The 20,225-nt window shown below is 39.0% G+C and overlaps 1 protein-coding gene across 2 annotated transcripts in view; it reads right to left on the bottom strand.

Annotated features, from left to right (window-relative positions):
* The window catches only part of MTUS2 (microtubule associated tumor suppressor candidate 2), a 417,304-nt gene that overhangs the window by 281,764 nt on the left and 115,315 nt on the right, over nucleotides 1-20,225 (bottom strand). For both annotated transcript variants that reach the window (XM_004680175.2, XM_012723287.1), the window contains exon 2: nucleotides 1,919-4,356. In XM_004680175.2, coding sequence (XP_004680232.1) covers nucleotides 1,919-4,114 — 2,196 coding nt within the window. In that variant the 5' untranslated portion in view covers nucleotides 4,115-4,356. The remainder of the gene's footprint in view (nucleotides 1-1,918; nucleotides 4,357-20,225) is intronic.

The following is a 20,225-nucleotide window of genomic DNA, read 5'->3' as shown; positions in this document are numbered from 1 at the left end:
GTTTCAGGCTGGAGCAGAGTGACCCAGGAGTTATAAGCTCAGACTGCAGTCACCAAAATGCAATCAAAGGTGAATGAGGGCTGTGTGTTTCTAGGGTCTAGGTGCTATGTGTATTAGACTGCTTGCCTTGCTGATGGACCTCCCTCAATTCTTCCCGGTGGCTGCGGCAGCTGGAAGGTGCTTTGGAGCAGAGCCATGACCAGGGTCTCCAAAAGGCTTTCACTCACTAAGTCTTCCCCTGAAGCACTGCTGCTAAGGCCCAGGTGCTTACACTATGACTAGAGGTATATGTGCCTTATATGAATATTAATTCAGCAGTAGCCACAGGCAGAGACGGGACAGTTGGTGGGAATAACTCAGAAGTCAGTTGTGGAGAGGAGCTTCTCTTATATCCCAGGCCACAAATGGACCTCTTCTCATTCACATCAAGTTCCTTTAAAACCTTCCTGACAGGCTCAAGCTGTAATTACCTATGTCCAGGAATCACTGGCTCAAGCATACAGTCCTCACTTCAGATCAATGCTATACACAAGGACTGTCTGATGTTCTCAGTCACCCTCCATGGCCTGGGTGTAGGCTCTTAATCCTTGGTTGATTTTTAGTAGGTTAGCACCTGACTTTGCTGGCTTCCTCTTGCTCCAAGGTGTATCTCTCCTCCCCTCATTTATCAGCATTTTTTTTTGTTTGTTTTAAACAAATGTGTATTCCAAGCACATTTGGGAACACATTTCCAAGCTCTTGGGAAAAGCACCTATTCTCAAGAAACTTAGGTTCTAATTAATGTACCAAAGCCAAACAAGCAAACAAACAAAAAACATTATATATGGCAGGTGGAGATAAATGCTAAAAAGAAATAAACTAGAGAACGGTGTTCAAAATGGAAGGTGAGACAACCTTTCCAAGCTTTCCAACAGAGATCTAGTGAAAGTGAAAGAGAAAGGCATATAGATATCTAAGAACATTCCAAGTGCAGGAATGTGCAAAGGCCCAGGGGTATGGAAAGATAGAAGGTAAGGAAAGACAGAGTTAGTCAGAGAGAGATTGAAGCCAGACTGAGCATATCCTGAAGTATGAGCCATTCTATACCGACTACAGGCCCTAGTCAATGCTGTGAGAGGCCTGGCAAACTTGGAGAGTGTTATGGAGAGGAATGTCCCGCCCAGTCTTCTCATAAACTAATCATTCTGGCTGGCATGAGAAAACATATCTTTCTGAGGTCTGGAAGGATGACTCATTTTAGCACCCAAGTACTGGCAGGGACAGCACAGCAAGGAAACTGGGCGGGTCTAGGGGAGAATCTCAACACTATCCTTGTTCTGTAGCCTTAGATGGGTGACACAGATTTCTCCACATCTGTGTCTCATCTATACAATGACAAAAACTATAATACCAACCCCCCCAAAACTACTGTGGTCCTGATGCAACTAAATGTTAGTTATAGTTACTATTTTGACTTAAAACAAAAGAGCCCATGTGTATAAATATTAGATTTTCCCACAAGGGAAGTATCACCCACACACACCACTAGAGGGTAAAATCTGACTAATTTGAAGAACACATTTATTTTGCAATTTTTCTCCCATTATAAATCCAAAATAAATTTGCTTCTTCAAATTGGTAAGCTACATAGAATTATGCTCATTTATTTAAACCTGGAAATCAGTTTAAATGCAGAATTATCTACTTTCAAGAGTCTCCTTAGATGTAGATACATCTTACTTTGTCATCAAACTCTTCCCGTTAATAATTTATACAGGCTCCTCTAGTTAAAAACATCCATTTTTTTAAGTGTATCCATCAAAGCAATATGCTTCAAGAGAATATTCTGTGTTCAACAGCTCATTGAAATACATAAAAAAAAAAAAAACAGCTTTAGGACACTCAACTTAGAGATTGTATCAGAATGATGTTCTCTTACCTCCTGCAAGAACTTTTCACTCATTTGACTGAAATGGTGTCCCGGGGGTTTGATTCCAGACACCATCAACCCAGAGCTGAAGACCCTAGGCTTCTGGAGGTCTGGCTTGTACTTCTCGTAGAGGCTGGTAGATGGCTTCAGATCGCCACTGGCTGCCTTCTCCTCTTTGGGAAGTGGCATGCTACATGTGGGTGGGGCATAAGGGAGACCCACTGGAACCAGTGAAGTGTCCACCTGACTTAGGGCCTGAGGGTTCCTCCTGATGTAGGTGATGATCTTGGGTCTCACATGCTTGGGTTTGGGCATAACAATAGACTTGGGTTCTGTCCTTTCTTCTGTTTTTTCAACCTGATGGTTCTCTATTCCCTGCTGTGAGGAAGGTGTGTCCTCGGAATGTGGAAAGACAGACTTAGGGATCCCACTTTGACAGGTGTTCTTGTCAGGCACTTTTGGGCAAGTGTTCATCAACCGCGTGGTGTCGGTGGAAGGTGAAGAAACAGAGGATGATCCTGTGTTCACACCCAACACACCAAAGTCCTGGAAGCTGCTACTGGGAAGTGTAGGCTGTAGGGTCACATTCACAGTTGTCTCTGGGTGAAGGAGTGCTGGGACACTGAGAAGGGAAGCTGTTCTCTCTGGAGTGCTTTCAGTCTTAGTTGTGTTTTCGAGAAGGTTCCTATTTTCACCAACAGTTGGAGTAATCTCTTTGTTTTCCCCTGCTTCTGAGCTGCTGCTTTGAGGGTCAAGGTGCTTTGAGACCCCAATTTTGCTTTCTCCAACAGAAGGATCTGGGGGGGGGAACATAGCATTGTCCATGTCGTCTCTCTCCTCACCAGCACCCAAGGGTCTGCTATCAGCAGGCTCATTAGGAATAAAATCTACATGACCATTACCTGGGGAAATGCTGCTGGGTGACTTTTCATCCAATTTCCCAGCTGCACTTGGTGAAATTTTGCCAGTGGGTTGGTTATCATCATGCCTGAAGGCAGCAGGGCCTTGTCTTGGGGTGCTGTGAAGAGAACCCTCTTCACCTACATTGACTGTTAGCTTCTCTTGCTCACACCTGCCTCTTCCCACACCAAGGTGGAGACCACTGAGTGACAGACTGCTAAGTGCCCCAGTGGTGACCTCACGGTGTGGTTCCCCACATGGTTCTTCTCTCTTTAGGGGTATTATACTCTCTTCCTTAGGACATCCCAGACACTCTGCCTGGGCTGACTTCAATCCCTGCATGGTCCTTGGTTGAGCAAATGTCAGCTCTCCCTTTCCCTGACCTAAATGTGCTTCTGGCTTATTCAGGCCTTCCTCAAAGCCTGAATTCAGAGCAGGCTCTGGATGGGAAGAATGTGATGTGCTCTCTCTGCCAACTTTCAGCCCACGCCCCTCCTTCATCTGGTCTTCTAAGGGGGTGGACTCCTTGGTTTCTGAGGTAGATGGTATAGGATGACATACACTCTTTCCCTCTGAGGTACTGTCAAGTGGAGGAAAACCTGCCCCTACAGAATGGACTGTCAGTGTCTTTTGAAGTCCCTCCTCACCACCTGGCACATGGCGAGGAGTTTCCGGGAAGTGCAGAAGTACAGGCTGTGAAAGCTGCCATGTCAGGCTCCCAACGTGTTCCCTCATGAGTATATCCCCCATACCAGCAGAGCTGCCAGCTCTCTCCAAAGAATGCCTTCTCAATTCTTCATTGTCAAGAGTCTTTGCCAGTTTATCCTTGGGAACATGCCGGGGAAGTTCAGCATCTCTTTTCACCAAAACTTCTGGACTGGCCTCACCCATAACATTCCTCCCACTGGACAGGTATGGCCCCTCTATACTCTGTGAGGTCTGTGAGATGTCTGTACCTCTCTCCATTGTGTGCTCTTCATCTAGCTCTTTATGAACAGTCAAAGAAAATTTAAAATCTTTCAAGCCAGTGGAGCCAGGCTGAGATCTTTTTCCAAAGTCCTGAGGTTGATGAAATCCCTTATTGAAAAGAGTACTATTTTCTGGCTTGCTTGAATTTGCATTTCCAATTTCATCTGTCAGGTCACATGTCTCAGAGTCATAATGAGAAGAACTGACCTCCAACATGATTTGATTGGCATTTGTATCGCCTAGACTTAGGATACTCTCATTATTATTTTTTGCTCCATTTCTGTTATCCCGCAACTGAGTGTAACATGATTTCTTTGGAGCCACTGGGACACTCATTTTCAACCCTCTAATGGAGGCTGCTGGCCATGCAGTTTATGTAATGGAAAGGGGCTTCTTTCAAGTTGCTGTTTGATTAATAAACAATTCTCAAGCTGCCTGCTGTCTCCTGACAGTGTCACATTGTGATACTGCTTTGATCATTTCCAGAATGGTTTTAAACTCAAGCATTGTCTCGATAAACGGCAAGATGACTTATTTGTTAGGTCCCTGATGAATGAGAGCCGATTAGTACATGAGATCTAGGAAAAAATAAAAATACAGAAATGTTAGATAAACAAATATAGGTTATCAGGAGAAAACAGCATGGTACACGCAGATTTATTTACAAATTTTATACAATTACTTTATTCACTTAATCCAGATATTTGTGAAAAATCTTAGTTCTTGCTGATCAAATATGAGAAAACAGAAACATCAAAATGATTAGTGTTATAGATGTATTATAAATACACATTAAATCTTACACTTAAATTTTAGACATCCATAAGAATTATACTGATGGTGATTAAAAAGAGAAAAGGAGAAATGCAGGTTCTTCTTCATAGAATACCAACTTATATAGAAGAAACTATACAGTAAGAAAAATCACCGTTTTGCAATCATTATAGTAACAATTACCTTGGAAGATGGTTGCTAAAAACCATTGAGTGGGGGATAGAATACTTACACAATCTTAGATTACCTTTTTTCCAGACTACTTTATTTCTTACAAAAGGAACATTTTATCTTTAGAATCAAGAACTGTGGAGAATATCATCTTAACCAAGTGACTAAATTTACCATCATAATGATGGAAACTATATCACATCACATGCTCCTGATGTTAGCTGTTTGTCAGGGCCTCAAGTCATCTATAAATGTCCAACCTAAATTTAACACCAAAGAAATAACCAGTCAAATTTAAACTGATGGACATTTTATAAAACAGCTGGCATAAATATGTCCTTCAAACAGGTATCTGCGTGCAGTGCATGATTTTTGATTCGATTTTGGATCTTTTAAAAGTTAACAAAAACAGGCCCTCCCTGGTGGCGCAGTGGGTTAAAGCACTGCACTGAGAAGCTAAAGCCACTTCCGCATGAGTTCGATTCCCGCCTGCCCCGGAGGAGTCCACATGGCGTGGCAGACCTCTCCTGGCCCGCCCGCTGCTCCCCTCAGCAGTGTACTTCATTGATCTGCCTGTTCTGCTCCCTGCTCTGTCTCTGGTGAATCCTCTCACCCTCCGCGTCTCTGGCCTGTACCCCAGTTCTCTATGAATAAATAAATAAATCTTTAAAAAAAAAAGTTAACAAAACATATTATGGGTACCACTAGAGATTTAAATACAAACTGTATATTAGTCAAAAGAGTTTTATCACTGCTCACTTTCTTTTTTTTAAAAAGATTTATTTATTTGTGCATACAGAACTGGGGTACAGGTCAGAGGCTCAGGGGTGGCGAGAGGCTTCACCAGAGACAGAGGGAGCACAGAACAGGCAGATTGACGAAGTACACTGCTGAGGGGAGCAGCGGGCCGGCCAGGAGAGGTCTGCCACGCCATGTGGTCACCTCCGGGGCAAGCGGGAATCGAACTCATGCAGAAGTGGCTTTAGCTTCTCAGTGCAGTGCTTTAACCCACTGCGCCATCAGGGAGGGCCAGTGCTCACTTTCTTGATAAACCAAGGTATAGTGGTTATATTGGAAATAACCTTTGTCCTTGAAAATACAAGCTTTAGACATGACATAGTCAGTAATTTACTCAAGTGGTTCAACAAAGAGAAAAATGTGTGTACATGTGTGCACATATCCTTGTTTGTGAAAGATAAATAACACACTATTAGAAAATGTTAACAGTTTGAAAATCCATGTGATTCGCTGCATAACACCTGCAACTTGTGGATAGGTTTAAATTTTGGAGAAAATTCTTGTCTGGCATGCAAGGCCACATGAGCCTGCCCCCCCTCCTCCCCCACACACTTTTCTAACCTCACTTTCACCATTCGCCCTCTTACTCTCGAGGTTGCAGCCACACTGTCCTCATTCTTCACATTCCCATGTTTCTTCCTCCTTGTATCAATCAGGACCTTCACACATGTTCTTCCATCTGCACGGAATGTGGAATCTCCTCCCAAGCTCACCCAAATAACTCCTTTGCCATTTTCAGATTGCACCCCTTTTCCATGGAGCCCTCCTGACTGACTAGAATAGTTCAGGTCCCTTTAAGAACTTTATAATGCCCTGTTTTTACTTAAATAAACCTTCAGATGTGGTAGGCACTGAATGAAATGTTGTGGTGGTGCAACGGGTTAAAGTGCAGCAATGGAAGCAAGCCATAGCCGCTTCAGTGCAAGTTCAATGCCGGCCATGGAGGTGACCCACAGGGCCTGGCACACCACTCAATGGTCTCACCCAATGCTTCCCGCAGCAGTGTACTTCGTTGATTTGCCTTTTCTACTCCCCACTCTGTCTCTGGTGGATCCTCTCACTACCCCTGCATCTCTGGCCAGTACCCCAGTTCTGTGTGCATAAATAAATAAGTCATTAACCAAAAAAAAGATACACACACACAGCATGTAACAATACCACACTTCTCTCTGTTCAGCAAGCCAGTGGAATCCTCTGGTCCAGCCATCCCACACACTGCTCAAACCTAGTGTTGATACTCTGATCCTGGCCTTGCATCTCTGGGTCAGGACCCTGAGACATTCTCGATAAATCCATATTTATTTCCTTATTCAATTGTAAAAGTGCTTTTCTTGAAGGTATATATGTCCTCTTGGCACAAATGGAAAAAAAAAAAAGGTAGGCAAATCAATAAGACAGTCATCTTTGGGTAGAGAAACAGATATCCCAGAAAGTCAAGGAAAGCAAGAAATTCCACAAATATGAGTCATCCATAGAAAGTGAGTATCTCTAGAACTCTGGGGACCAAATTATGAGCCTAAAGACAAGAGATCTTTTTGGTTTCACCTGTGAAGGCTAGAATAGATAAATAAATTCTTAGTAGTGATGAACAAAACCAGAGCATCAGAGACCACAATCCATAATCCACACTCTGTAGAGTAGCAAATAGTTGTAAAATTAATGTCTTGCTAGAAAGAGTTGCATTCTAATTTTTTTTAAAGACTTATTTATTTGTGCATACAGAACTGGGGTACAGGCCAGAGGCTCAGGGGCGGTGAGAGGCTTCACCAGAGACAAGAGTGGGGAACAGAACAGGCAGATCGACGAAGTACACTGCTGAGGGGAGCAGCGGGCGGGCCAGGAGAAGTCTGCCACGCCATGTGGTCTCCTCCGGGGCAGGCGGGAATCGAACTCATGCTAAAGTGGCTTTGGCTTCCCAGTGCAGTGCTTTAACCCGCTGCGCCACCAGGGAGGGGCTGCATTCTAATTTTTAAAGAATTACATAATAGCTTGTTGGGCCTCTTTCAATGAACAATAAATGCCACTCATTGGTAATGGGGACAGAAAGCCAGAAAAAAATCCTTTTAGGGGAGAAGTATTACTCTTAGCACTTTTACTTATTTGTAAATTTTACTTTTTAAATCATAATTCATTTAATGTAAAATTTAATTTTAATTTTAGTTATTTAAAATTTGTAATAGCCTCCAGGTATAAATTTTAACATCACCTTGATTATTGTTCTTGCTCCAGGTAAAGACATGAAATCATAGAACGAAACAGTCCACAGTAATGCCGTTAAGTAGTGGCAGAGCAAGAAAAGAGATAAGTTTTGTAAAACTATGCATAGAGGCTGTAAAGAAAAAAGCTGTCTATTGGTGAAATTGTACAGATTACTCTTGCTCCAGGTAAAGACATGAAATCATAGAACGAAACAGTCCACAGTAATGCCGTTAAGTAGTGGCAGAGCAAGAAAAGAGAGAAGAAGTTTTGTAAAACTATGCATAGAGGCTGTAAAGAAAAAAGCTGTCTATTGGTGAAATTGTACAGATTACACATTAAGAATAAAAAGAAAAGGCATTATTTCAAGGGTAGGACTGGGAAAGCAAAACCAGAAATCAAAATAGAAGAGAAAGCTGCACAAGACAGGAAAAGAAAATGGGAAAAACTTCTTTAATTACAGAAGGCAACATTTCCTGCTTCCTTTCCCTCCTGCCTACTTCACATCTCCCCCTGAACTTAGCACTGCTAGAAGTAAGTTACAGAGGCAATACAAGCAAGTTTTCTTCTCAATCTACATTTCAATCCAGGTATTCTGATAAGATAAACATTTGTTCCCAAATATAAACATGATCTTTAAAAGTCTGCCTCATAACTCAGGAGAATGTGATTAAATGAAAAATGCAAATATGTCAACTGCCACATTTTCCAGAGTGAGCAAGGTAACTTTCATGTGTTTCACATTCATGTCTATGAAAAGGTGCCAGTGATCACCTATGAGTTAAGTGGTAATTTGTCTTGGCGAAAAATCCATTAAGAACTAAGTTCAAAGGAAATGCAAATATTTTCTAGGTTCTAACCTATCTGATGTTTACTAGACTTCCAAGTAGTTCCCTCTAGTGTTAGAATGGAAACTGTCAGGAAATCTCTGGGTTGTCCTCCACACCTCTCCACAGAGGAAAGCCCTTTAGATAGCTGTAAAGATCGATAATGCTCCCTTCTTCCCTAGTCTTATTCTCCTATTAAAGAACTCAGATTTCCCCAACTGTTGGAGCAGTTTTTGAAAACTCCCACTATCTAAGCAGCCCCATCGGGGAGCCTGAAGTTCCTCCTCTGAAACAGTCGTTTAGAAATGAACACAATACTCCTGTCCCAGGTCCACCATCCAAAGCCAGAGGCAAGCAGGAGTTCCATTCTCTTAATTACACCTCTTCCCACACAATCTAAAACAGTGATCTCTTCATGGGCATATACAGCACCCCGTAAATTCTATAGCATCGATTAAAGTGCCAAAGTGCCATATGGGTTTCTCTTAAACAACAATGATTCAAGCCTAGAAATCTGTAACTGATCTTTGGCATACATAGGCAGGATGTAGGACCAAAATAATACACAACTTGGATTTCATCTTGCTGGTCTAGTCTATTGCTCCACTCTTTTTAGTATATCCTAGGCCAACCTTTAAGTTTTCATCCAAAATATTTGCAATCTATTATATTTTCACAGCACCTGTGAAGAGGTAAGCCCACTTGCACTGATACCAATGTCAGCAGAACAGAGCACTGGACTGGTACCAGAGGGAAGCAAGTTCATGATGGTCATCATCTGCTCATCAGCACTTCTTGGCACATGCTCACAGGAGCTCCTCTGCTCACTGCACAGGTCTTGTCCACAGAACATGAACGAAGAAACCTTGTCAAACATGTTACTGAAGTAATTAGAACATCACCTCCCATCCACAAGAAAGTGAAGAAAGAAAAGGAATTTGTTCTACCATGACCTGTTCTATGTACTTTGCAACATCCTCCTAAAGACCACTATTTGTTTTTCGCAACAGTCATAACTTGCCAGTTATCAAAACATTCTAAAATGCAGCTGGGTTCAGCATCAGGTTCCTTGCATGTAGTTTGAGCTCTAAACCTCTTTGCTAAAAGAAGCACATCCCTTCCACCTCTCACCATCAAGCTTCTCTTCAGCTCTCCCCAACTCACAACCTCTGGTAATGGTTTGGCCATCTCATCTAGAATTTTTTCAGTTGAATGCATATACATTTTTGAATCATTAAGCTAACTGATAGCATCTAGGGGCTCGTATACAATTTCTTCATCCTTCCTGCACTTCAATTTCCTGTTACCATGTTTGTTCTGCCCAAAACAGCGTGAAAGGCATTTTCAGATAAAGAAAAATTCAGGAGAGCTATCATCTCTATGCATCCACTAATGGGACCATTAGTTAACCTGGTTGAACGACAGTTTAACGTCAGAGTTCTCAGCTCAGTATCCAAGGTTTGACAAGTGCTAGGCCCACATGTTTCCAAACTGAATCCTCCTTACCCTTCTATTTAAAATATACCTGTCCCATAAAATAGTCCTCTCTAGCTAGTAACTCTACTTTCTGAGTTCAAAGAAAATCTCCCTCTTGAAGACTTTCCAAATTTTCTCTTCTATTCTCCCCACAAAACGAAGAAAAGGAACTAGACATTATCTATGGCCTATATCCCTAGATCTTTCTTTTAGCACTGTCATACTACAAATTTTCTTTATTATACTTCTTATATAAACTTTATTTTATTATTGCAAAGTTTTTCTTTTTAATATAATAGCATTATCTCATTGCATTTATTAAACTCCAAGTTCACTAGACACTCCTGTTTCCCATGCAGGGATAGAATAGCATTTTACACATGCAGGCACTCGAGTGAAACCAGTTCATTCCAGCTTGAACTCAAAAGGGCAAATGTTTACACCAATACAGCAAGGGTCCTATTCTTTTTCCCATTCTTTTACTTTAGGAAAATTGTAAGGCTACCCTTCCCAAGTTGGTGACCTGTTAGGAATCCACCCACCCTTACCTCAACATGGCTACTCCAGAATATCCAGGGGAGACGATATGGAAAAGTAATTCTGATTATGACGGTTTAATTTATATCTGTTGTTTTTTATTTAGAAATTTTTAAGTATATTAATTTTATTCAGAAGATAATATTGGATTTATTAAGATAATGAACAAAATGAAGTTTGTAGAATATTTATGTTATTAAAAGTCATTGATTTAAAAGATTGAAACATACTGTTGTGCAGTCTTCCTTAGCTGTGAGGCCTGCTGTGTAATGCTTTACCAGTTGTGAATTGTCATATAAATATTCAAGTGTTATGTCTTCTAATGTAAATGCAATTCCATCTGACTTTTTTTCCTAACAAGTTCCTCTACTTCTTCTACTATGCAATAAATTAATCTTCAGAACCTCAGCATACAGAAAAAATGTATAGGCTATAAACCCCAAATTTAAAGGCAAGTATAATGTTAATGCACAAAATCCCAGTTTTCGATTTTAGTTGACTTTTTGCTGAGCATATATTTGGAGTCCATAATACTCCACCACACTTTATATGACGTTGCATGCAAATATTTACATATAAGTCAATGTGCTCATCTGCTTTAGAATGTTTCATAGTAATCTTATTCTGCTGTATTTTTTGCAACTGTAATTAGGAATCACCAAGCTCTTAGTCTAATTTCAAAATATTGTATAGTTTATTCTCAATAGGCATAATTTTAGGTAGTCTAAAATGGTACCCTGCAGGCTAATTAACTTTATAAGATCAGTGCCACCACATTATGGTTAAAAGTTGAATTATTGGTTAGGAGATGGTAAATGTATGATCAGGGGCTCTGTAGCTATCTATGGTGCTGAATTCTGTGATGTCATGCCAAATAATGTAAAATAAGACAGCTCTCTGGAGTCTATTTTCCTTTCCTTACCCACATATGTAACAAGAGTAGAACAGCTCGTTTTATTCTAACATATAACCAGGACTTTTATTAAAAATACTATCTTTTTATATTTTTAGACAGTAATACGTTACTATTTATGCTACTTAAAGAAAGAAGAATTACATAAATGAAAACTTGTTACTTTCCCATTTATAGAGGGCCTAGAAAAGGGTTAATTTGCTTTTTCACAGATTAACCCAATGTGATTTAAATTTAATCAATAGAGATGTGCTGTATTCCCTTTTTAAAAAGCGGGGTCTCATTTGCATTTGCCAGCAAAAATAAATTTGTTTACCTCTTTAAAAGTATAAATCCAGGACAGAATTTCAGCCAGAAAATCTAAGGTGTAATAATTCTTTGCCTATTATGTTTACTGCTTATTTTTTTATTTTAATGATCTTTTTCAAAATACAAATATTCACACTGCCAATTATAAAAGAGATCATCTTCGTAGATAAAAGTAATAAAAATGTACCAAAGTTCCCTATTTCCATCCCAAGAAATGGATTTGTATGTGTAGTGTAAGCCACATTTATTTTTCAGTTAGGACATGAGTTCTATGGCTCAAATTTTTCACTTTACATGTTATGGACACATAAGTAAATGTACATAATACTTCATCATTTTTAATGGTCACTTTACCATAATCTACTAGCTAATCCTCCTATGGCCCAACTCTGGATTTTGCTTTTTAAAATAATACTCTAGAAAACTGCTAAATACTTGCCATTATTGCAGCCTTATTTCCTCAAGTTGTTTTAAAGGCAGAATCACTGTGGGAACAGGTATGTACATTTACACTTTAATAGAGAACACTAAGCTTAGTGAGAGGATTTGTTTTATTTATTGGTGAGTCTGCTATGCCTAGACTACCTGCCAAGGTCTGGCCCAAACTAGATGCCATTCATTACTTGCTGAATAAATACAAACTGTCCTCAAGAGAAAACACTGTGAACCTTTATTCCACATCCCATTTCCCTGTTTTCTGCTCCATCTCCTATTTCCCCAAATGCTTCATAACTAGAAATACTGATCATTTACCATTCAAATGCAGACATTTATTTCTAGCTTAGAAATATTTTTCAAATTTTTCTCTAAGGTATCATTTGAATGTAATAAAACACATTTTTTTTTTTACCATTCAGTTCTGCTAATTTTGGCAAACAGATAGAGCCTGTGGTCACTACCACCACAATTGAGATATAGAACAGTTCTATGAGCTAAAAATTTCCCAACCTCTATTTCAGTCAGCCCTTCCCAGACTCCAGCAGGGGCAACCAATGACCTATCTCTGTTGCTACAATTTTGCCTCTTCCATAATGTCATTTAAATGTGACTCTATAGTCTGTACCTTTTGTGTCTAGCGCCTTTCACCTAGCACAGTGCATCCGAGATTCCCTTATCAGTAAGGTGTTCCCTTCTGTGGCTACTCAGAACTCCATGCTACATACCAGCTTATTCATTCCTAGGTTGAGGTACAATTGTGTTGTTTTTGTATGAAACTAGACAGACAGAATGCCATAACAGCATGTGTAAACTGGACATAAGATCACCCTATTTAAAACCCTCCAGTGTTATCTGATTCTTGACCCTTTCACTATCTGCCTCCTTTTACCCTATATAAATGCATCCTATCTAAAAGCAGGAATTGCTTCCTCTGTTCACCCCTGTATTGTTAAAACTAAAAGAGTAGGTACCACACAATAGCAATCCAAAAATATTTTTAATGGAATAAAGTTCACTCGACAATAGGAACTTAATTTCATCAATGCTTGAGTAGCTCTTCTCACCCCCACCCCACCCTCTTAGCAGACCACAGCCTCCCTGGAACAAGACTCACACCCTAGGAAGGGGAAAGAGACCAAGTGAGCACAGGACCCGACAGCACCCTGAGACACATCCAAATCACTGAGCACCAACCATAACAATAAAAGCATAGTACAAGGAGCAATAGGAAAAGAAAGCTAAATGAAAGGTCTTAGTAGGAACACCAGCGATTCCTGAGAGAAAATAGATATAATGTATATACAGCTAATAACTCTGGTGACCAAACAAAGCAGACTGTAATAAAATCTGCTGTTCATCAGAAATACTGAGTGTCACCTTATAAGGAGGAGGCAGAAATTCCAACTGAGGAACGGCAAAAGAGAGGCCTCAGCTCCTTCGTGTAAATTATGAAAGTCTCTGTGTGTATGCATACATGTATTTGCATGTGTGTGTGTGTGTGTGATTTTAGAAGACTCCAGCTGGCTACCCAACAGTATGTAAACCAGAAATGTTGCATCACTGGAGGCCTGCATACTGTATTTGTAGGTCAGGTGGGAGTTGATGGACCCATTCTGCTCCCAGCCCCCCCTTCCTATGCTGTCTTTACAACCACCACCACCCCACACACACACACACACACACACACACACCACCTACCAGTGCTGAAATGCTAAGGAAAAGAAGCCACTATGAAACTCCAATCTGTTCAACACTGCTGACTCAAAAAAGGATTTCATGAGGAAAGAGTGCAAAATAATAACTAAAATGAGGCCTGGGGATTATCCATGGGTTTCATTTATCTTTGCAATCCCTGTGTGCTTACCAGAAAAACTGGGAGTTATCTATTCTGCTGAAGGAAGAAAATGCTATCATCTAGTTTAAACGACTGGCAGTTTCAAAAGGCAGCAAGAACAGCAGGATTTGACCATCAAGAATTGATAAATTCTCTGCCCTTAGTTCATGAGACGGATGGGGAAAACTACTATATTGAAAAGTAATCTTCTATCTCTGAAATAATAGGCAAAATCCAAACTCTTCCAATAGCATTATTATGCATTCGTATTTATTATAAGAGACAGGGATTCCAGAACTCTAGATAGGCAAGCACTTCTAGACTTACAGGAAAGGAAATGTGTTTACATCAGGCAATCAAATGGCATCCCAAGGTTTTTGTTATTTATAGACTTCCTGGAGGATTAGACAGCAGGGGTTTTTAAAAATTAAATGTACATTTGAGGGGCATGCTTACTCTCCTTTGGGGCTATCTGACCTGTCAACCCAAACTTGGTTGCTTTACAGCCTATGCCACATGCCTGCTAACAGAATGCAACTGAGGACTCAGCCTTAGATTTGGAGATCTCTTCCTATTTATTCATTGGTCCAAGAGTTAATACTGCCATATTTCATTAATATGTTCCCTTTCTCATTTCTAATCATAAATGCCTTATGTGACTATTCCCATCAAACCCACCACCCCTCTTTCTTTTCTCCTACCAGTCCTACAACCTAATGCAAGTCTGCAGTGTGGACAGGTGGGTCAAACAGCAACAGGGGAACTCTTAAACCTATCTGAGCAGGTGAAGAGAGAGGCTGATTTCTTAGGGTCCTGAGCTGGTACAAGCTGAGTGGGCAGCACAGATTCTGTCTCAAAGCTCTGCTCAATCTAGCTTCTGTCTGCTAAACTCTGCTCAATCTAGTTTCTCCACGAGGACTTATTTCAAAGCAGCAGGCATGCTGGGGCCTGCACCCTGGACTCTTCTGTGTATGTTATACCTGAGGGATGGACCTCAACATTCATGAGGAGAGAGGCACAGGATCCTTGGCTATGAACCTCAGGGGTTGTCAGCAGTCTGAAAGGAAGAAAGAAATCTTTCTAACATCATCAGGCATAAAGTAAGAATCACCTCCAACTCAAAAGCTTGCTGCGGTCACTAAAAGAGGTCTATTTCAAATTGCTTGTTTCCCATAAAGTGAATTTCTTTTATCTTTCATCGGAGGCATATAACCTTTTGGCTGACAAGTGAACCAAGTATCTAGAAAGATGAAGCTAAATATTTAACATAGTCCAGTCCAAGCCAAAAAGTTTGTTAACAACCAGAAAGCAAGGAAGTAAACTGCTAATGTAACATGCAGTTTGCTTGACAAAACTTCCAACTAAATAGAAAAGTATATACATTCAAATCCCAGAGTCTCTTGTTAGGAGTCTCTAAATTTTCATTAATTATTCTATGTAAAGAAAAAGGCATTTGGGGTCATCATGCTTGGAAGCTCTAAGGAAGAGATAAATAAATGCAGATAAGCAGAAAAGGAAAGTTAAAAATCAACTTGACCTAGAAACAGGCAAGAAAAACAAATTACATATACTGAGGAGAATGATTTATTTTCTATATAACCTAGTAAATAATATTGCTTGAGTTAACTATTATGAAATCCCTAGCGTTTCACCAAAACTTAAAGAGCAATAGTAAAAATTACTTACAGTCCCAACAAAATTCATGACTGCTTTCTTAAAGGGCACTGTGTTGGTATTTATTGGGGTTCACCCAATCTACAATCCTGGAGTTGAAAACCAGCTTGGTAGCATGTCTGGACAGGGCATAGGGTTCACAGATACTGACAATCAAAACAGATAACTTTATAACCAATAAAAATCAAACATTTTTCTAAATGTTTGTTTCTAAAAAACAAAACCCTGTATAAATAAATAACGTTGATTTACTTTAGGAGTTACAGATTCACCTCTATAAGTGTATATTTTCATACCACATCTACCACCGAAGCCCCAACAATCCATCAGGCTCCACAGGGTCCTCTCCCTCCCCCACTGATACCCACTACCATCCCTTTTTGGTGCCTCAATTTTACAGTCAGATTTCAAGGGTATGATACTGGTTTGGTTATTTTTTCTAACCCTTTTTTGTTTGCCTGTTTCTGTATGTTCTACATACAAGTGAAACTAACCAGTAGCTGTCTTTCTCCTGCTTTATTGTGGTTACCATTACTCTCTCCAGTTCCATCCATGTTGTTGCAAATGGCAACATTTTTATGTTACTTTTAAATTTTGTTTATCATTACTTTTTAATATCTGAGTAGTATTCCATTTTATATATATATATATATATGTGTGTGTATGTATACCTATACATAATACAAAACTACATATAGTTTATATATATATATATATATCTGATTTACTCTTCTATCCTTGGGTACATAAGTTTTTTCCATAAATTGGCTAATGTAAACAGTGCTGCAAAAGACATAGGTATGCATATATACTTTAAAATTTTTGCACTCTTCAGGTAGATACCTAGGGAGAGAATTGCTGGGTCATATGGTATTCTGAGATTTCCATAGGGGGCTGGACAATGTACATTCACAAAAACAGTGTCCAAGGGTTCCTTTTCCCCAACGGCCATACAACACTTCCTGGTTTTGATATGAGCCATTCCCTCTGTTGTAAGGTGGTATCTCACTGTGGGTAAGATTTGCATTTCCTTGATTCTAAGTTATGATGAGCATTTTTTAATGTGCTTATTGTCTTCTTTGGAGAAGTGTCCATTTAGCTTTTATCCAGTTTTAATGGGTTGTTTCTGTTGTTGTTAACATGAGTTCTTCATATATGTTGGATACCATCCTCTTGTTAGATGTACGATATTCAATATTTTGTTCATTCAGTAGAATGTCTTTGTTTTACTGATAATTTCATTTGTTGAGCAGAAACTTCTTATTTTGATGTAATTCCATGTGTTTACTCTTTTACTTCTCTTGCTGTTAGAGACCAATCCCCAAAGATAATGAAATCAATATTCTGGAGAGTTTTTCTTCATTGTATTTTACATTTTGACTCTTATATCCATCTCTTTAATACAATTTCAGTTTAAATTTTGAATAAGGTACTCGAGTTAATCTTGTTTCATTCTTTCACAAGTGGCTATCCAGTTTTCCAAAAACATTTGTTGACATGCCATTCCTTTCTGCAGTGTATACTATCAGCTCCTTTGTTATAAATTAACAGCACATAAAAGTGTGGAAATATTTCTGGACTCTCCATTCTATCTTATTGAGTCATTGAGTCATGTGTCTATTTTCATTCCAAATACCATACTGTATTGAATGCTACAGATGTGCAGTATACTTTGAAGTCTGACAGTGCAATGCCCCTGTTCTTTTTGTCAGGGTTTTTGTCTTTGGTTATTATAGGTTTTCTTTGGTTCCATATAAATTTCAGTAATACTCATTTTTTTAAAGAGTGTCATGGAAACTGATAGCAACCACATTGAATCTACATGTTGTTTTGTGTAGGATGGCCGTTTTAACCAATTCTTTCAACCCATGAACAAGAACTATTTTTTCATTTCTTGTGCTTTTTTGTTTTTTCCACAATGTCTTATACTTTTCATTGTTCAGGTCTGTCACCTTTTTGTTAAGTTTATTTCTCATTGTTTCATTCTTATCAATGCAGTTGTAAATGGTATTTTTTTCTTGATTTCTTTCTCGTCTAGTTCTAGTGCTAGTTGCACTTAGCACCACACTGATTTTTATATATTGACTTTGTAGACTGCTACCTTAGTGTCTGATTTATTGTTTCTAATGCATTTTTAGTTAAGTTGTTAGGGTTTTTCTACATATATATTATTCTGTAGTCTGCAAATAATGGCTGTTCTACTTCTTTTCCAATTTTTTCTCTTTGTATATCTTTCCCTTGCCGCCTACTTTCTCTACTTGGGACTAGAGCAAAACTATGTTGAATAGTAAAAGTGATAGCAGAAATCCTTGTCTTATACCTAGTCTTAAAGGAAACATTTCCAGTTTTATATCACTTTGTATTATGCTAGCAGATGTGGGTCTGTCATGTGTAGCTTTTATTATACTAAGTATGTCCCTTCTATTCCCATTTCTTGAGGGTTTTCATCGTAAGTGTATGTTCAGTCTTATAAAAATGTTTATTCATCTGTTGATAAATCATGTTTTTAATCTTCCCTTATATTGAAATTGTAAGTGACATTTATTTGTGTATGTTGAACCATTATAGAATCCCTGGAATAAACTCTGCTTGATCACGATGTATGATCCTTCTACTATATTGTTGGCGTCAGGCTGCTAAGATTTTATTGAGGATTTTTGCATCTATAATTATCAGGGATACTGGTCTGTAATTTTCTTTTCTTTTCTTTTTTTTTAATATCCTTGTCTGGTTTTGGTATCAGGTATGCTTGGTCTCACAAATATGTTTGGAAGCATTCCCTCTTCCTCAAATCCTCAAATTTTGGGGGGAGAATTTGAGACAAATGGGTATTAATTCATTTTTGGTGGTTTTGGTAGAAATCACAGCTGAAGGCATTTGATCCTGGGCTTTTATTTTTTTGAAAGACATAATTAATTAATATGTCAATTTCCTTGCTTGTAATTGGTCTGTTCTGGTTTTCTATTTTTTCCTGATTCAGTTTTGAAAGTTATAGGCTTCTATGCCCATGTGTTCTAAATTTCATTTAAGGCTACTGTTTCTTTATTTATTTTCTGTCTGGCTGATCTGTCTATTGGTTGAAATGGAGTGTTAGAAGTTCCCCAACCACCAATTTTTTGCTGCCAATGTCTGATTCAAATTTGATTTGATAATAGTTGCCACATGTATATTAAAGCTCCTTCATGCAATGGGTATATATTAATGAGTACTGTACTTTCATGATAGATTGTTCCCATCATAATTAGGTAGTATCTATCTCTGTCTCTTATTACCTTCTAGCTGGAAGTCTATTTTATCTGATATAAGCATAGCTATCTTTGCCCCTTTCTGGGTCCCAATGCTTTTAGTTTTATTCGCCAATCTTTTACTTTGAGTCTATATTTATCCTTGTAGCTCCAATGAGGCTTCTGGAAATAAGAGAAAGTTAGCCTTTGTTTTTGATCCAACTGGCTAGTCTATGCCTCTTGATTGATGAATATAGTCCATTTACATGTAGGGTGATTACTGGTATATGAGGATATATTAGTGCCATTTTGTTTTTAGATTTCTGGCTCTATCAAATTCCTTGTTCAATTTTTAGGTGGATTTTCCAGTATTATATGTATATAGGAGACCCTATAAGTATGAATTTAATGGGTATGTTTTGGTTGCTTAGAATTTCACTGTTAAATAATATGAGATACTCAAACATCCATTTTAATGAAAGATTCTCAAAGGGCTACGGGAAAGTCTCAAAGGCTTCTTAATTTTAAATAAAATCACTAAAAATGTAATTAGTCAGTTTCATTTGGTGACTCACAGTCATCTCTCTTACATGCACAATACATATTCACATATTTTAGGCACAGAAATGGGAACAATGATGTGTATCTGCCCTCCCTAGTGTATGGGTCTGACAGCTTCTGGGAAGGCTACTGGTCTGTGACACAAGCTATGCAACGTCTATCATCTGACAGATTCCGGTTAGATCGGGAAAAGCTCTGAAAAATCAGAATTTCCACTGCTAACTTGTTATGACCTCCCTTTTTTGTATAATCATAATATCAAAATATTCTGAGCAACCTTCAGCTTACAATTGGATTGCCTCAGCCTCATAAGGCCCTACCTGGCCCTGACAAGCAAGTACTGCATCAGGGTGAGAAATTCCTCTCCAAGTCAAAAGTCATTAAACAACTGGCTGATTAATAAAAACAAATGGCTGTTACTGCAAAGTCTCTCACTGGAAGACTGAGGAAAACCCAAATCTTATCACCCTATCTCACATAGCCTTCTATTCAGTTTCTAAATCACCACTCAAGCTTTCTACTATCTAGTCTTTGGATATGGAAATTCACCCAAGTCACCTATGCAGAGCTAATCAAGTTTTCTACCACCTAGACTTCAAGAAAACTCACTTAAACGTTCTAACAAGCTTTTCAAAGAACCTTACCTTCATTTGATTCACAAGAAATTTCCTCTTTCTGCCCTCACTTTACTTTACCCCCTAAGATGTCTCTATGA

The sequence above is a fragment of the Condylura cristata genome, unplaced genomic scaffold, assembly GCF_000260355.1.
Source record: "Condylura cristata isolate star-nosed mole 26May11 unplaced genomic scaffold, ConCri1.0 scaffold00010, whole genome shotgun sequence".
NCBI lineage: Eukaryota > Metazoa > Chordata > Mammalia > Eulipotyphla > Talpidae > Condylura > Condylura cristata.
The sequence above is the reverse complement of the archived record's forward strand: the minus strand, read 5'-3'. Positions and strand labels throughout refer to the sequence as shown.